The following is a 16,794-nucleotide window of genomic DNA, read 5'->3' on the forward strand; positions in this document are numbered from 1 at the left end:
AAAGGACAAATTGTATGGCAATAACTTTCAGCCAAAGACAGCCTAGACCAAATTAAAGTTTTATAGGGAAACTTGCATACATACAGTCCTCCCTGAAAAATAAAAGGAAGGATCCTACTTAACCATATTAACCTATATAACCTCCATTTACCATAAGACATCACTCAGGATACTCTCACCACATTTCTGTAGTTTCCACAAACAATCACAAAACTGTACTACTTCAATTGAAAATGCTTTAACAAGTGACTTTTCAATGAATTGCAAGACTTGGTACTCAGGATTCTACACAATATGAAGAGCATGCATTCATGTAAACACTCAGTACTCTGAGCCTCATATATGTGGCCAAAAAAAGAAAAGCAAAGTCTCATTCACTTTCAACATATAACACTTAGATTTATTCCAATTCAAGCTAACATTTAAACTTTTTAAAATCCAATTTTTAAAGGGAGGCTTGATGAGTTTAGTTTGTAGTTACTAACACTAAAACATAAGGCAAATCCACTTCAGATAGACATATTATTAAAAAAAAAAAAATGTTACACATGAGCCAAATCATCACCTATGTGGGGAATACTCCTGCAATGAGAAGGAAACTGTCAGTTCACAGCGGGAAAGTCTTAGACTTTCAAAACTATTCCATACACAGGCAGGAGAAGTGGTTTTCTATCCTTTATTCCACATTCACATGGATAGCACAGAGAAGGAACAAGACTCTAAAGCCAGATTTCTTAGACGGGTCAGGCAGGAGAAGAGTAAAGCAAAGGGGAAGCGTAACCTTATTATACAGATCTTTCTAGGCACATTTTAGGGTGCTAAAGAATTGGAGTAATAATGCAGCAGGAAGAGGCACCACTAAGTACATACATATAACATGGAAAGCATTCAGAAAACAAGAAAAACATGATTCCTTGAATGTGTTTAGTGGATTTTGTCTCATTTTCTCGCAAGCTACAGAAACTGAAACTCATCCCTGGACTTTTTTATCTGCTTCAGCAGCGGGGTTGGACTAGATGATCTCTAAAGATTCCTTCCAATCGCTACCATTCTATGATTCTATGTCTCAAAAATCAATTGTCCTATGGTTCTATTTGCTGATTACAACTAAACATGCAAAGTTCATGTTATGAAGACATTTGGTTTTCTCCAGTGGAAAAAAAAAAATCCAACAGCATGCACAAGCTACAGCAACTTAAAGCCAGTGGGCACAATGATAGGCAACAATAAACAGAGATAAAGGAAGAGGACCGAGGATGACAGATACACAGCTATCTAGCTGTATACATAAATGTACACATACTTATACACACATTTTCCAATCATTCCTGGCTACTTTCTGTTGTAAATGTTTCCTTCCTAATCTTCTTCTTCTGTTCATAGACATTTACCATCATGCTTAAACATTAAATGTTGCAGTGTCTGCCCAGGCTTTTTCATGAAGACACAAACTTTCTCCTCACAGGAAACATTATTGTCCAGGGGATCATAATTTTATGGCAGCAGCTATTGAAGACATCCTTTTGAATGTCTTTCAAACAATTCATGAAATCTTGCATTTCTAAGGTCTAAAACAGTACTGCAAGGATGCACATTTTAACTTCCAATTTTGAGATATTTTCCATGGCTTCCCAATTAAAATTTAACCCATCATGCTAAACACAAGCTACTCTGGCTCACATTTGAGGCTCTTCATAGTCCTTTCATCACCAATTTATTACCTGTCACTGAAAGACTAAGACCTATCTCAACTTTAGAGAGAGTAGTCCCACTAGCCCATTCAAGTCTTCTACTTTTTTATTTTTGGGTTTGTTTTTTTTTTCTCCCCACAACAGTCATCACAATAATTTCATACTGCTCTGCAGAATATGGAAAAGCTCCTAAGAAAACAACAGTAAAGCTAGCCCCTCTGTTCTCCTCACTCTGCTATTAGGATAAGGAGGACAACTACTCTAGGAACAAACCAACCAACTTTGGAAGCTGCAGGTAGGATCCCAGTCTCTGCAATACTTGCAAACAATAAAGTTTGAACTGTCAGACAGTTGTCAGAGCACAAGCACCATTTGATGAGTCAGCTGCTCTTCCCAGGCTACAGCTCCTGCCAGTGCTGGCCAGCCCAGACTGGTGTTGCCTGATGCCACCCGCTCTGGCCCTGAGGCATTCATCTCTGAACCAGGACTGCCACTTGCCTGAACCTCCAAGTAAGTCAGCCCAGGCTCTCAACAAATTATCAGAAGGCAGCTCTTTGTTTTTAATCAATTTCCTGATAACTTAGTGAAGAGCCAAGGGTGGGACATGGAAGAGGCTAAAACCAAGGCTGCGCCTATTTCCACTGGATTAAACTGCAGTGGAGCTGCTGCCTTATGAGAATGAAATATTTCTCTGCCTTTATTTTAATCCTATTTTTATCCAGTGAGAGAAACTAAAGGGGGGAAAAAGCCTCCCGCAGTCCTTGTCCTACTTAGGCACTATTGCAGAAAACCTACTCCAACAACAGTTGAATGTAAAATTCATCAATAGGGATCTCACAAGCTGCACATCACACAAATGAATGCACACTCAGGCCCCTTCCTGTACAGGCTGAAACCCCATGTGCTGTTCCCTGCTCCCTGGTTTAGGTGTTCACATCCGGAAAGATCTCATTTACTGCAACTGTTAATGCCCCAAATATGAAAGATCTCAGCTCACCTCAAATAACTCCATGTGCCCTAGGTAAGTGATATCAGTGAAGATCTCACAATTTTCCCATACAAAATTCAGAATAGTACAGCATGGAAATACTAAATAGAAGGCAAATTGCACTGTTCAAGACAAGTATTATAGTCCACAGTATTCACTGGCAGGGACACATTTGGACAAAGAGCTCAACTGTCTGTTTTTAATAGGAAGAGGAAAAAAAATAACAAAAAGCCTTTCAATAAAGGCTTTTCTATTTAGTCCGATTAAAAAAAACTTACTAACCTGATTTCCTGAAGAAATGCGCCTTGTGATCACAGAGTACGCACGTACCCAGCCACGCCTGCCCTCCTGAGCAACAGCCTCAGTAGCCCAAGGTGACCTCCAGCATCTCGTCTGGACCCCAGGGCTTGCTTCCCCGACATCCTCAGCAGCAGGCATGGGGTCTGGGGAGCCCAGGGGCTGCACCCAGCAGCTCCGCCAGCCTGATCATGCTGCCTGCTCCCACCCACTTCTCAGGCCAAAAGAAATTATAAGAGACAATATAGTGGGCTTGGGAAGAAAAGAGGAGGGGAGCACCTGCATTCCACTGCGGGGAGGTTTCCCAGAGATGAACTCATCCTGCAGCTTCAACTGATAGCCCCCAGTTTTTAATCTGAGGTGCATTACAAGATGAAATGCCATCAGAAAAGTCATGCAGCTTTACACTATTTGCAGCATTGAGTAAAACTATTTAATAGTTTATCCTGACCATTCCTAGTCACTTAAAAAGAAATCCTGTGAAGAGATACATGTTGCTAACTTGGTGGAGGGAGCCGTTAAATAAACAAACTCTGCAGAATAATAAGACTACAAATAACACGTAAAATCCAGGTCAGTATTTAACATGTTGTTTGCACAGTGGCAGGTTTCTGACAACAGTTCCAGCTTCTCAGGCAAGACAGCAGTTCCTAGGTCAAGTGTCAGGACACCACTGGCACATGCTGTATCCCTGCAGAAGGGCCACTGCAACACCACAGACTGTTGCCCTGTGAAGGTCAGCAAGCAGCTTTCATTTTCTTTAGGTAATAACCACAGTGAATGCATATGACATTAGAACTGAAATTAACTTCAAACACGACAGGTATTATAGTATTTAAAGGTATGTTGGGATTTGTACCAAGGATCAGCACATAATTTTACTACCTCACAATTAAAGAAATACTAAATTCAGCAGGGCCTTCCACACAGGGCAACTGAAATTTTCCAGGCCATTTTCTTTCAATCTTGATAATATTTGGTTGTTTTGGGTTTTTTTAACAGATTTTGAATTACATGATTTTGAAATGCCCAATTGCCTCAGCTACCACAGAAAGCTGATTATGTTATATTTTATCATGCAAAACCAGGATCTCGAGAAAATTATTACAACTTTGCTTTATAACTGCTATTTTGTTATAATTCAACCCTATCAGTGTTTCCTGTTTCAGTGGTGTTATGGCAATATTGGTCAGCAACAGTGACTTTCTATCATCTTTCACCATCACAAGTTTAGTTGAAACTTCATAGGCTGACTTGTGCAAAACAGGTATGAAAGACTCCTCTAAAGAGTTCTTATAGTTTTGAAAAACAATTTGAAACACAAAAACATTAAATTTTGTACTGCCTTCCTTTTTGTACTGCCAACCCTTTTCCTCTCAGTAAGGTCACAAAGCAACAGTCTTTGTCATCTTTGCTTGGGATAGCAAGCATCTGCAAACTCCTTCCCTGCTCTGTAACAATGCAGCACACAGCTCCTCCCTCAGCACCAGGAAGTAGGTGGCACATTTACCAGTCTTCTTTAAATCAGCCCCAGAAAAAGCTTCAAGGCAACATGCCAAGTTACCAAGAGTTGGAACTGAGGATGATGGGGAAATCTTTACCATCAAAAAATCCAGAAGTTAGATGTCAGAAAAAGAAGCCCTGTCAGCTTCAGGCAAAGTAACAATTATGGCAGTCACAAGAGATGTTATATGGATTCCAGCACCAAGTCTCATAAAACACATACAAGACTGGGGAGAATTTTTAAGAAGTTCCCAGTAAGATATTTGTTATTTTTTTAATTTTCACATAAGTAAAGGAATACAGGGGGGAAAAAAAAAAAAAAAAAAAGAGAGAGAAGGCTTAACTCTAGTAATCAATTAAATAACAAAATTACAAACTTAGGTACTGGAACTAAAAAAAAGCTTGCTTTTCACCAAATACTTAAAAGGTTAAGCTGTCCAAAAGCTATTTAACTTTTTTAGTTAATAAATGTCACATTAACATGCTTAAAAACCTCCTCTTATATAATTCTGTACCAAAACAAAGCAAAGGTTAAAGTCTGAAAAATATAGAAATTCTTTCTCAGTTATAACGTAAGATTTCTGGGGCATAATGAAATACACTGTATTCCATCTTTATACACTCTAACCAGGTCATTCATACCTATGCACTTTGGAAAGTGTTAAAAAAATAAGGAAATACATTTCTAACAGCTGTGATCCCAGAATAAATTTCTTGTTCAAAGGAGCTAACTTCCAGAGAAATAAACCAAACCAAACACAAAAGGAAAGTGGAGTAGGAGTCTGTTCTTGCTATCTCCTCCGCTTCAGAAGAGAATGAAGAAAGCCACATGCCTCTTTGTACCCAGCCTTTTCCATCTGCTTACTTTAAAGCACTCTCAAAACATACACCTGAGTGTAAATTAATACTATTTTCTACTTCCACGCAGCACTTTCTTTTATGGATTAATCCCACTAAAAGCACAGCTAAACTCAAATTCTCAAAACTATTTTTTTTTTATTTAAATTTTATCAAAATTCAGGAAGAGTCATTTTGGATTTGAGACTAGGAATAGGAATTTTCAGTACAGGTATTCGAATTTTCTTAAAAATAGCTATCACAGAAACCATGTGTGAACTCAAGCCTACCTCTTATTATTCACCAAAAGTAACAGATTACATAAAATATGGCTGTGCAATTCATAACTCAAAACTTCTATGTCTCAGACTCAGGCCCTAAGGTCCAGTGAACATCCTGTTTTGATTAAAGACAGCCCTCTGGATCATGGGGTACAACATGAGTGAAATGATGACACATCAATTGGTAGGAAGGAGCCCGAGAGGCATATAAACTCATTTTATCATGTACATTAATTTCCACAAATTCTGATTAGATCAAGGTAAGATACAAAGGTGAATTAAATTTAAACAGATACAGATCATGCTTTTGGATACATTAATGCCTCTCTAAAAAGCTTTTACCAAACACATTATTCCATCTACATGTGCTTACTGTAAAGCTTAAAAATAACTCTGATGGCTAAAAACAGCTTTAGTCAATGATATTATAAGCAAAATCTGCATTTGCTTTACACCTAAACTTTTATAAGCTTGCCTGTTGACAATTAGCTGATAGAAACATTTTTTTAAGAACTGTCATGCAGGGTATATTTTTTTCAGCAAGAATCCAGCAGTTCAAATAATTCAGAAATGTACTATAAACAAAAGCATGAAGTCAAAGCTGTGCATCTCAGAATAAAAAATACCAGAAAATAAAAAATACTAGAATTTGCATACTGATATTTCTGTTGCCTTAAAAAAAAAAGGGGGGGAGGTTACATACACAAATCTGTGTCAGGTGGTATTAACAAAGGCAACCTAGTTGCACTCAAGCCTTCAAGTTGTTCCACAACACATGTTCTTGGGATCAAACCCTTACTTCAGAGAGCTCTGTCAAAACTGTGGATACACAGGTGTTGCCACCTCTCATTACAGTGCTTTTTCTGTTGAAGTTCCATTCTCAGGTAACATCCATTTTCAGGAGAACACTGATGCTGATGGCTTTCAACATGGTCCAAAATTTCATCCATTGTTACAAAGAAAAGCAAAAGTATAAAGCTAACGTGTTTGAAAGAATGAAATCTGACTTGGGGAGGAGGGGGTAGAAATCAGTGCCTTCTTAAATCGCAGGTGACTAAATAGATTAAATATTTCTGTTGTGATTTTCAAATGTTTGGAATTGATGATGTTACTGAATATATGGAAAACCAGTCCATAACTCAAGACAAGAACTCACAAAGCCTGACAGAGACAATGGAAATTATCGGTGTTCTAGTCATGACATTTTGTGTCAATCTGCCCTTCACACCACTATCTTGAGGCCCAATGCTTCCGTCATAGCACTTCATGGCAATTTCAACATCGACTTAAAAGGTTGCTTATCATCTCATTCATTTTAAAGCCTAAAACCACAGATTCTGCACCACATTTAGCAGGAAAATTACTACCTAGCTCAGCATGTAAAAACATTCCTCTACCAGAAGATGCAGCCCTGCAGCTATCAGCAGAAGGCAGTACAACATCTCTGCCACTTCAGATCACAGACTAGTGTACTTGTCTGAAATATCCAGGCACAGAGGTCTAACACACTGGAGGCAAAGAGACAGAGCTGCATTTCCTTTCTTCACTTCTGGAAACGGGGATGGTAATGTACAGAAGACAAGTGGTATGGACAGTTTTACTCAAAGAGAAGTTTCATAAAAATCTTCCATTAACGGTCCATACAGCCCTTAGCATAGCACAAATTTTGAAGTGATAAAGAAACGTAGTGACAGAGATCTAAAGCCTGCAATACAATGACACTGCACAAATGTTAATGCTGTAAAAAAGCAACACTTGAGGTGGCAATTGTACTCAACCACAGCATATGCTACAGCTGTCCTCCATTCTATCTGCAAGTTTGGCTGAAGTGTGTTCACACAATATAGCTTATGACAATTATATTCTGCACAGCATTACTGTAACATAACATTAAAAAAACATCTGACATGCACTGTTCAGAAAGCTGTGTTGCTGAATTAAGAGTTATGAGGGTTCACAAAAATAGTGAGAGATGTCTTTTGCCAGTCTGATGCAGAAAAGGGGAAAAGGTATTTCCTTTTACTTGGCACAGTAAGTTTGTACCATCATGGAAGGCATGCCCCTGTTATCCTGTTCAGCAGCAACGCACCTCATCTTTACTTCAGCCTCACAGCTTTTGAAGAATTTATAAAAAACTTTCAGCTTTTCATGAAGCTAACTATTATAATTCACAGTACTAACTTTTCCCTATTAATTATACTTGACCACCCATTAACCAGAACTTTGCACATATCACAGTCGTGAAGTGAATGGAAAGGATTACCACCTCAACCATTACACACATCACTCTCTGGAAGAAGTCACACCAGAGTTAGGTTAGTTTCAGTGAACTTGATTAAACTAATATTTCCTCCGGACAAGTACTTTCTACTCTTGGCATATGTTGACTTCTTTAACAGCACTCTAACTGATGAGATGTAATCATCAGGAAATAAAGATTGCTTGTGTTAGCTAACAGGACAAAAAATACTGAAGTCTACTTTAAATTCATAAAATCATTTTGAAATACACTGTCTCTCCTACAAAACTTACCTAATACTCTGATTTGCTATTTGTATTGTGATGCTACAAGTCAACAGCCTCCTGGTGAGAAGCTGAACACTCTCAAATACAAGTGTCTATTTGCTAACTGAAGACCACTACGCCAGTAACTTAGCCACCAAGTTTTGTTTGAGAGAGTTCAACAAATCTGAGAAGAAAAAAAAAATTAAACAAAACCAAAGAAAACACAACAAAACCAAGAACAAGAAATCCCAGCACAGACATCAATCTTTCCCACCTTTACATAATGACACCAGTTATCACAAGAGAACTAGAAAGTGAAAGTGCTAAGAAAACTTTCGTTTCCCAGAAAAGCTACTCCCACACGTCTGAATTTCCTACTCAGTGAAAGTCAAAAAGACTTTCACGTCTCCAGTTCAGGTTCTGGAAACACACATAGACACATACACCTCACATTTTTACGAGCTCTGTTCCATAATATCAGGAAGCACTTAGCTTTTGCCAGATGACCAGCTGCAAATTGCAAATTGTTATCTTCACTACAGAAAGAGAAGAGCAATAAAACATAAAGGAGCCCTAGAAGCACTACTGAGTGCCTCGATAACCTCTCCTCCACTGGCTCCACCAGCTAAAAAGGTGTGACTGATGCAGCAGCCAAAACAATCCCTGGCACAGGTGATGTGTGAGTGTTAGACACCTCCTAGCTAGTTCTGTAAAGATTTTGGCTCTGCCTTGAAAAGGTAGCCTCCAAGTCAGCTGGGGCATCAGGTTAATTTAACAACTGCACTGGTTCCCAGAGTCCAGGACAACACTCAACGGAACCATTCACATCACCAGAGTTACAGACTCGACTTCTCATGGGCAGAACAATCAAGACTGTCAACACTTGGATGTGTTCTTCAGCCAGTAAGAAGACTTAGCCAAAAACAGAACAGAAATTACATCTCTCATTCATCTTTTGTTAGAGAAGTCCATGAACATCAACTGAATCGACACAATTAAAGATATGTTATTTCTGTCTTAACGTATTTTTCAGGAATAAGAGTGCAAGAAAAACAACTGTTCAATTACCCTCCCACTTATCTTTACAAAGCATTTTTAAAAATGTGAAATATTTTTCTATTTTGAGACACAGGTAATTTGCTTTTTTACCTTTTCATAGAAGCTCACATGTTTTGTCTTTTGTAACTACAATTCCTAGTAGCTGTAGATTCAGTTATCCTAAAAATAGATATTTTTTAGAGATTTTTTTTTAATTTATGGCATAAAATATGTATTATCAATATCTAATTTTAGGAAGTACTACTGTTATTTTTAAATAATCTTTGAAAATGTAAATAGGAAAAGCATAAATCTTGCATTTTTATTATTCTCAAGCAATATCCCTTTTTTCCCAAGGTGTGGAACAAAAGATATTTAAATACATTGTTTCAAATAGATGCTATTGATATCATGTGTTTACAACTATAGTATCACCACAATTGAAATCATTACTAAACTTTTGTGGAAGTTTTTTCTAGAATGCAACAGGTTTTTAACTACTATTAAATGTTTCAGAAAGGCAGATTTTCCTAGCATATACCAAAAGAAGCAAGATTGCATAGCTACTAAAAAAAAGCCACACCCACCAAACCACACGTGTGCTCCTATCAAAACTCATCAGAACATTCACAAGACCAGAAGGCACAAAACCGGACAAAATTAAAAACAGCTTTGAATCACCAGTCTTTGCATCTTACTCTAGCTTCCAGAAAATACAAATAGTACTCTATGTAGAAGGTGTAACTACACATAATACCAACTATTTTCATTAACCTTTTTTGTTTTAATACATAAGAAGATAAGTATATCTAAAAGCGGGACTCCATAGCACTTCAAATCATTCCTTCAAACTACATATTAGTTGGTACAGACACTTTCAAGGAACAAGTCTGTTTTTCTGCATATCCCAGCCAAAAGAGATAATAAAATTTTCAATAGTACCACTAGCAGGTATAACACCCCCATATTCAAGCCCACTGTGCAAGGAGCCCGCCTATCACAGTCCAAGCACATTCAGCCCATCTGTAGTGAGATATGCAACCCATACTCATTAAATGACCCAGGGTGCATTTCTCAGACACGAGAGAACACCTGCATGTCGGTCACGGGCAAGAACAGCTCTGGCTGCATGATAAGGACAGAAGCCTGCAACCTCAGACCCAATCAGACAACTGGCCAGTCAGGAAACTCTGAACTCAACTAATCAAAATCTAGATTTTAAAGGCTGTACCTTTGGAAGGTTGCCACCTACCAAGATGAGGAAAAAAAAAAAAAAAAAAAATAGCACACCACCCTAAATACATTCCTTGCCTCAGTAGATATTCTTTGCAATCACCTCCTGCCATTCCAGACCGCATCAACATCCCTATTTAAATTGCTGAACTCATATGATTGTATCATCTCGCATATGAACAGCTACTGCACTATTAAGAAGTCAGTGGCTATTGCTTTCAGGAAAGAAAAGCAGTAAGTACCGTATTATTAGCTACATCATTCCATAGTAAGTACATCAAATACTTGAGGAGAGCAGCCGCACACACATGAACAAGCACAATTTTCTCCTTACTACCCAAAAAAAGACCAAGGTAAGTAAATAGTATTAGACCTTGCTTTAAGCCATGCATTATTTTAGATGGTAAACATCCTTAAAGGTTTGTGCATATTTTTAAAAAACAAAAAAAACCAACTGAGCTGACACACAAAACTTTATTCTACTGTTCTTGTGATTACACTGTCAATATGCTGCTGAATCACAGATCTGAAAGAACAGTGAGTGTAGGAAACCAAAGGACAGATATGACAGACTGTAAACCCATGTATCAACCAACACTTGAGTCTCTCTCCAGAAGCAGCAGAACTTGGTAATACACATTGCTGAGAGGCCAGCTAAGTATTACCTTTAAAACCCAGCTTCTTCAATCTGCTCTTCTGAGATGGCCATCACAATAATTATGTTAGAACTGAGACACTGCTGAAACATCTATGATCTATCCACATAAATTCTTCCAGTTAAAAAACTACCATTCAGGCCAGTCCCTGTTGCTGAATCCACTGTTTAAGGGACACTGACTGAGGTAAGTGTCAGCACAGCACAAGGGGCACCCTGTGATGGTCTTACTCCAGGAAGAAAATCAGTGTACACGTGCACCAGCACAAGCAGCAGCACCCACAGCAGCAGTGCAGGACTGCTGGGAGTACAGGGAATCCGGCAACACACATGCCCTAGCTCTTCAGTAGCACAATGCCTGACAAATTTTACTGGACAGAAATAAGGACAGGACAAAACAAGAAACTACTTTAACTTCCCAGGCAATTTACCTTTACTCACATGCTTTAGCCCTAACATGAACATTACAGATAACCTACAGACACCTAAAGACATTAGAGAAGCACACGAGAGCTGTGAGCAACAGGAGTAACATCATTAATTTTTTCCTTCATTCAGGAGATAAAAGACAAGTTTTAACTGGGAGTCAAGACGATCAGTAAACGTGAAAGAAAAGATTTATTTTGACCTGATTCAAATGCTTTAATTACACAATAAACTAAAGATAGCTTCAGTGGGAAATGGGCTGTTTGTAGTTAGAGCATTTATTAATACAAACCTACATCTCCAAATACTGCACAAGTTTGACACATACCTCCTGTATGACACTAAGAAAACATCTGATGAACAATGTAGGGAACCACAGTTCTGAATAAGGTATGCTGATGACTCAGTCATCTCTTGGAAATCCAATGTATTTCTGCTTGTATGTGGTTTCTTCACACTACCAGAAAACAACCATGACAAACTTTGAGGTCTCCAGAGCAAACTCTTGTTATTTGTGGAGGATGAGATTTTCTTCTTTAGAGGGAAATGAAGAGTTAGTGGTATGATAACCTCTCCATCTTTCAACTACGCATCAGCCCACTGTACCTTCCCAATTTTTCTTCTGATGTGCAAATAACCTGAACAATGTTAAAATCTGTCACCCAATTAGCTATTCATTTCTATCACTAAGCAATAAGATATTCACTTTAGAGTCAAAGAGTATTTTTTTTTAAATATTCTCAAGATTGGTCTTCCCCCTAGCAAGCAATTAGGGATAATAACAAGGAGTTTCAGATAATATAATAATCAGATGGTTCAAGATAAATTAAAAAAAAAATCCCTACCATGAAAGAACCCTTATTTTATACAGTTTCTCTAGATACTTAGACAAGTGATCATCATCCATAGATGCTGATTACAGAATTAGAATTATTAGAATTATTATTATTAGAATTATTGTTAATTTCATTTTTTACTGCAATATGGACTACCAGTTGATCTACCATAATCAATCTTCAGACACCTTTTAAGCTATCCCTGACCTGAAACTAAAGTAATACCAAACTATTGACCTACAAGCAGTGGTTTAGTTGAAAACTGTAGCATTTCTTCTTCAGGATTATTGATAGAAAGTGCACGAAGACACCTTTTCACCAGGTATTACTTAACAAAGTATCTGACATGACAACTAAGAGGATATTTAAGTAAACCATCAACACCAGGTTTTGTAAAAGATAACCTTGCTCACAAAACCTGTTCAGATGCACAGCAGCAACAAGTAAAATTGTTAGACACAGAAGACACACACATAGCGTGGGACCTGTCAGCAAAACTCTGCTCCGTTAGCTTGCTAGCACACTCCAACTGAAAAATGAAGAGACAAAATTAGTCGGTTCAGCCCTTGCCTTCCTGCTGAAGTGGCTAAAATCGGTGCTAAAGACTTCCAATTATGACAGCAGCCTTTTGTGAGGCATGCCTCTCCTTCCAAATGAGCTTCTTGAATGTAAGCTGTACCACTTTAACCAGTTGTATCTTAAACACTACACTCCCACTGTCCACACTTATGACTGGAGCCATTACACTTCCACGCTGACTGTACCAAAGGAAATACACTTTTACCCTCTTGTAAAAGCCTCACAGGCCGTTAAAAGGGAAAAAAAAGAAATAAAACCTCACAACCAAAAGAGCTGGTGGTCGTATCCCTAACCAGAACAATTAGCTTTTAAAAAAATAAAAAACAATTTTAAAAGCACGTCAATTTAACTGTAGACTTCTTTTTCTCTTCCCAGTCCAGTGTTCACTGTAAGAAGCGCTGCTGAAGGTGTTCATTTTCTTTGCCACTTTCCAGCAACTCCTGACGTGCAGCAAAAGATTCATAAGCGCTGCCATTCACTTAACCCCATTTCATGATGCACGTTAACACAAGTGCTCTAAAATCGAGCACTTTTCTACTCCAGCGAGAGCGCGTCACGGCCAACCATGTGTCACACGCTGGAAATAGCGTTCACCTTTAGCAAACGCGGACGCCGGCGCAGCAGGGTCACGCCGTGCATGTGCAGCATCTCCCTCCTGGCCCACAGTTCATGGCAGGGGCTCGAGCAGGACCTCGCTGTATTCATCGAGGTGCTTCCCACCCCCATCCCGTCCTGCTGCTCTGCAAGTGCAACAGGCCTGCCCGGGGCTCCAGCAGCGTCCCAGTCCGCGGCTGCCCGCTCGCCGGCCCGGGGAGTAGTACGTCTCCTCCGACCCGCAGGGTGCTGCGAGGAGGACCCGGCCTGGGAGGGAACTGCCGCGAAACTGGGGTGACTGACCGCGGGCCCCCTGTGCCCCGTCGCAACCCGCGAGTGCGGCGCCCGGCCCCGCCGCGCCTCCCCCCCTCTCCGCCCCGGGCTGAAGCGGCAGGGACCTGGAAAGGCCGCGGAACGGAGAACGACAGGCCTCCTCGGCCAGGGGAAGCTCCCCACGGGGCCCAGAGGCGTTGAGGAGTGGGGAAAGCTGCGTCCCCGGTACATGGGGAAAAAGTTGCCGGCGGGCGTGGGGCGGCTGCGGGGACCGCCGCTGGAGCCGCGCAGGAAAAGAGCGGCTGCGGGAGGGGTGGGGGCCAGGCCCGGGCGAGGCCGGCGGGACAGGAGGCGACGAGGGGCGCGCAGCCGGCTGCCAGGCCGGGCCCTGGCGCAGCGGGCGGGCCCCCGCGGCGCAGCACGGCGCAGGGCGGCGGGTCATGCCGGGCTGGGGTCTCACCTTGGCGGCGCCGCCGGGCTGCAGCACGTTCTGCTCCACCGTCATGGCCCTCGCGCGGCTCCCGGCTGCGGCCCGGGCTCGGCGGGCGGCGACGGCGGCGCCGTGCGGCAACGGCTGGGTTGGGCGAGCGGAGCAGAAGGAGGCGGTGGCGGAGGAGGGGCGGGAGGGGGAGCCCGAGTCAGCGCCAGGCGGGCGGGCCGCCGAAGCGGGCGGGCAGCCGCCGTCGGGCAGCGCGGATCCGCTCAGGCCCCGCTGTCACTCCCAGCGCGGCCGCCCCCGCCGCCGCCCAGCGTGCCCGGAGCGCCGAGCGCGCTGCCGGCCCCGCCCCCGCATCGGCCCAGTCCGCGCCACCGCCGCCCAGCAGCGGGTCCCCCGCGGCGACAGCGGCGGCGCCGCCCCGCGCACCTGGCCCGGGCGGAGTCCCCCGCCGCTGCCGCCCTGCTCCTTCCCCGCCCTGTTTACAACGACCGCCTCCATCTTGGTGGCGGCGCTGGCCCTGGCTTTATCCCCGGCGGTAGTAGCCCGGCCTCGCCGAGCCTCGGGGCACCCCAGGCCGTTCCCCCTGGAAGGACTCCGCGTCCTCGGCCGGGTGCCGGCGTGCTGCTGCCCCCCCGCAGGGGCTGCCGCAGCGTGCTGGGTCCTGCGGGAAAGCCAGATTTTCCCCGCTCCGCAGCGGCTGCCTTCGGAAGCCGTGGTCCGACCGGGAGCGCGGCGCTCCGCCCCGAGGGTGCGCGGGTCGGCCTCTGGCTTTTCGCGGAACGCGGGAGGCGAGGGCGGCCTGACCCGCGGCCAGCCCGGTCCGACGAGCATCAGCGTCATTCGGCTCCAAGAACTGGGCTCTTTCCAGGGGCTTTGAAGGAAATTGCTGACTATTTCGGCGCTATCTGCTCGTACTGACAACAAACCTTAGCACCTTACGGCACTGAAAGTTGCAAATCTTCCTTTCTCTGCTTAGGTTGAGCTGCGAGAGCTGTGAGATGGTGGTATTCAGCATTCAAATTAAACAGGAGCATCCTTAACTCTTTCACTGCTGATTAAAGTGTGAGGAGGGTTTCGGGTCTTGTCAACCCACAGTGAAATTTGGTGCCGCAGATAAATGGCATTGGGAAAAAGATTGTTCCTCTGTCACTCCACTCTGTGAAGTCAAGAAAAGGAAGGGAAAGGACTTGTGGCAAGGTAGGGGTCGATCTCTTCTCCCCAGTAATGAGTGATAGGACAAGAGGAAACGGCCTCAGGTTGCGCCAGGGAAGGTTTAGATTGGGCATTAGGAAGAACTTTTTACCTAGACGGTTATTAAGCGTTGGAACGGGCAGCCCGGGGAGGTGGTGGAGTCACGATCCCTGGAGATACTTAGAAGATGTATAGATGACATGCTGGGGTATAGGGTTAGTAATGAGCTTGACTGGTTAGTGGTTGGGCTTGATCATAGAATCATAGAGTGGTAGGGGGAAGGGACCTTTAGAGATCATCTAGTCCAACCCCCATTGCAGAAGCAGGTCCACCTAGATCAGGTCGCATAGGAACATGTCCAGGCGGGTCTTGAAGACCTCCAAGGAAGGAGACTCCACAACCCCTCTGGGCAGCCTGTGCCACTGCTCCCTCACCCTCATACTGAAATAGTTTTTTCTTATATTTAAATGGAACTTTTTGTGTTCCAGCTTCATCCCATTACCCCTTGTCCTGTTGCTAGCTACTGTAGAAAAATGGGATGTCTCAACCTCTTGACACCCACCATTTAGATATTTGTAAATATTAATAAGATCTCCCCTCAGTCTCCTCCAGACTAAACAGCCCCAGTTCCCGCAGCCTTTTCTCATATGAAAGGTATTCCAGTCCCCTGATCATCTTGGTGGCCCTGCACTGTACTCTCTCCAGAAGTTCTCTGTCCCTCTTGAGCTGAGGAGCCCAGAACTGGACACAGGACTCCAGATGAGGCCTCACCAGGGCAGAGTAGATGGAGAGCAGAACCTCCCTTGACCTGCTGGCCACACTCTTCTTGATGCATCCCAGGATGCCATTGACCTCCTTGGGCACGAGGGCACATTGCTGGCTCATGATTAGTTTGTTATCAATCAGAACTCCCAGGTCTCCTTCTGCAGAGCTGCTCTTCAGCAGTTTGGCCCCCAGCCTGTACTGGTGCATGGGGTTGTTCCTTCCCAGATGCAGGCCTCTGCACTTGTCCTTGTTGAACCTCATGAGGTTCCTCTCTGCCCAACTCTCAAGCCAGTTGAGATCTCGCTGAATGGCAGCACAGCCTTCTGGGGAATCAGCCAGTCCTCCCAGTTTGGTGTCATCAGGGAACTTGCTGAGAGTACACTCTATCCCCTCATCCAGGTCGTTGATGAAGATGTTGAACAAGACTGGCCCCAGAACCGATCCCTGTGGAACTCCACTGGCCACAGGCCTCCAACTCAATTCTGTGCCATTGATCACCATCCTCTGTGCTCTGTCATTCAGCCAGCTCTCGATCTGCCTCACTGTCCACTCATCCAAGCCACACTGTTTGAGCTTTCTGATGAGGATATAATGGGAGACAGTGTCAAAAGCCTTGCTGAAGTCAAGGTAGATGACATCTGCTGCTCTCCTCTCATCTAGCCA

At 43.0% G+C, this 16,794-nt stretch overlaps 1 protein-coding gene across 2 annotated transcripts in view; it reads right to left on the bottom strand.

Moving 5' to 3' along the window:
* USP25 (ubiquitin specific peptidase 25) overlaps positions 1 to 14,342 on the bottom strand; it is a 90,719-nt gene extending 76,377 nt beyond the window's left edge. Inside the window, exon 1 of one of the 2 annotated variants that reach the window (XM_062002528.1) lies at positions 14,197 to 14,342. In XM_062002528.1, the coding sequence (XP_061858512.1) occupies positions 14,197 to 14,241 (45 nt within the window). In that variant the 5' untranslated portion in view covers positions 14,242 to 14,342. The remainder of the gene's footprint in view (positions 1 to 14,196) is intronic. The other variant, XM_062002512.1, reaches the window with a different exon arrangement.
* Positions 14,343 to 16,794: the final 2,452 nt, after the last annotated feature.

Source organism: Colius striatus, chromosome 1 (assembly GCF_028858725.1).
Source record: "Colius striatus isolate bColStr4 chromosome 1, bColStr4.1.hap1, whole genome shotgun sequence".
Taxonomy (NCBI): domain Eukaryota; kingdom Metazoa; phylum Chordata; class Aves; order Coliiformes; family Coliidae; genus Colius; species Colius striatus.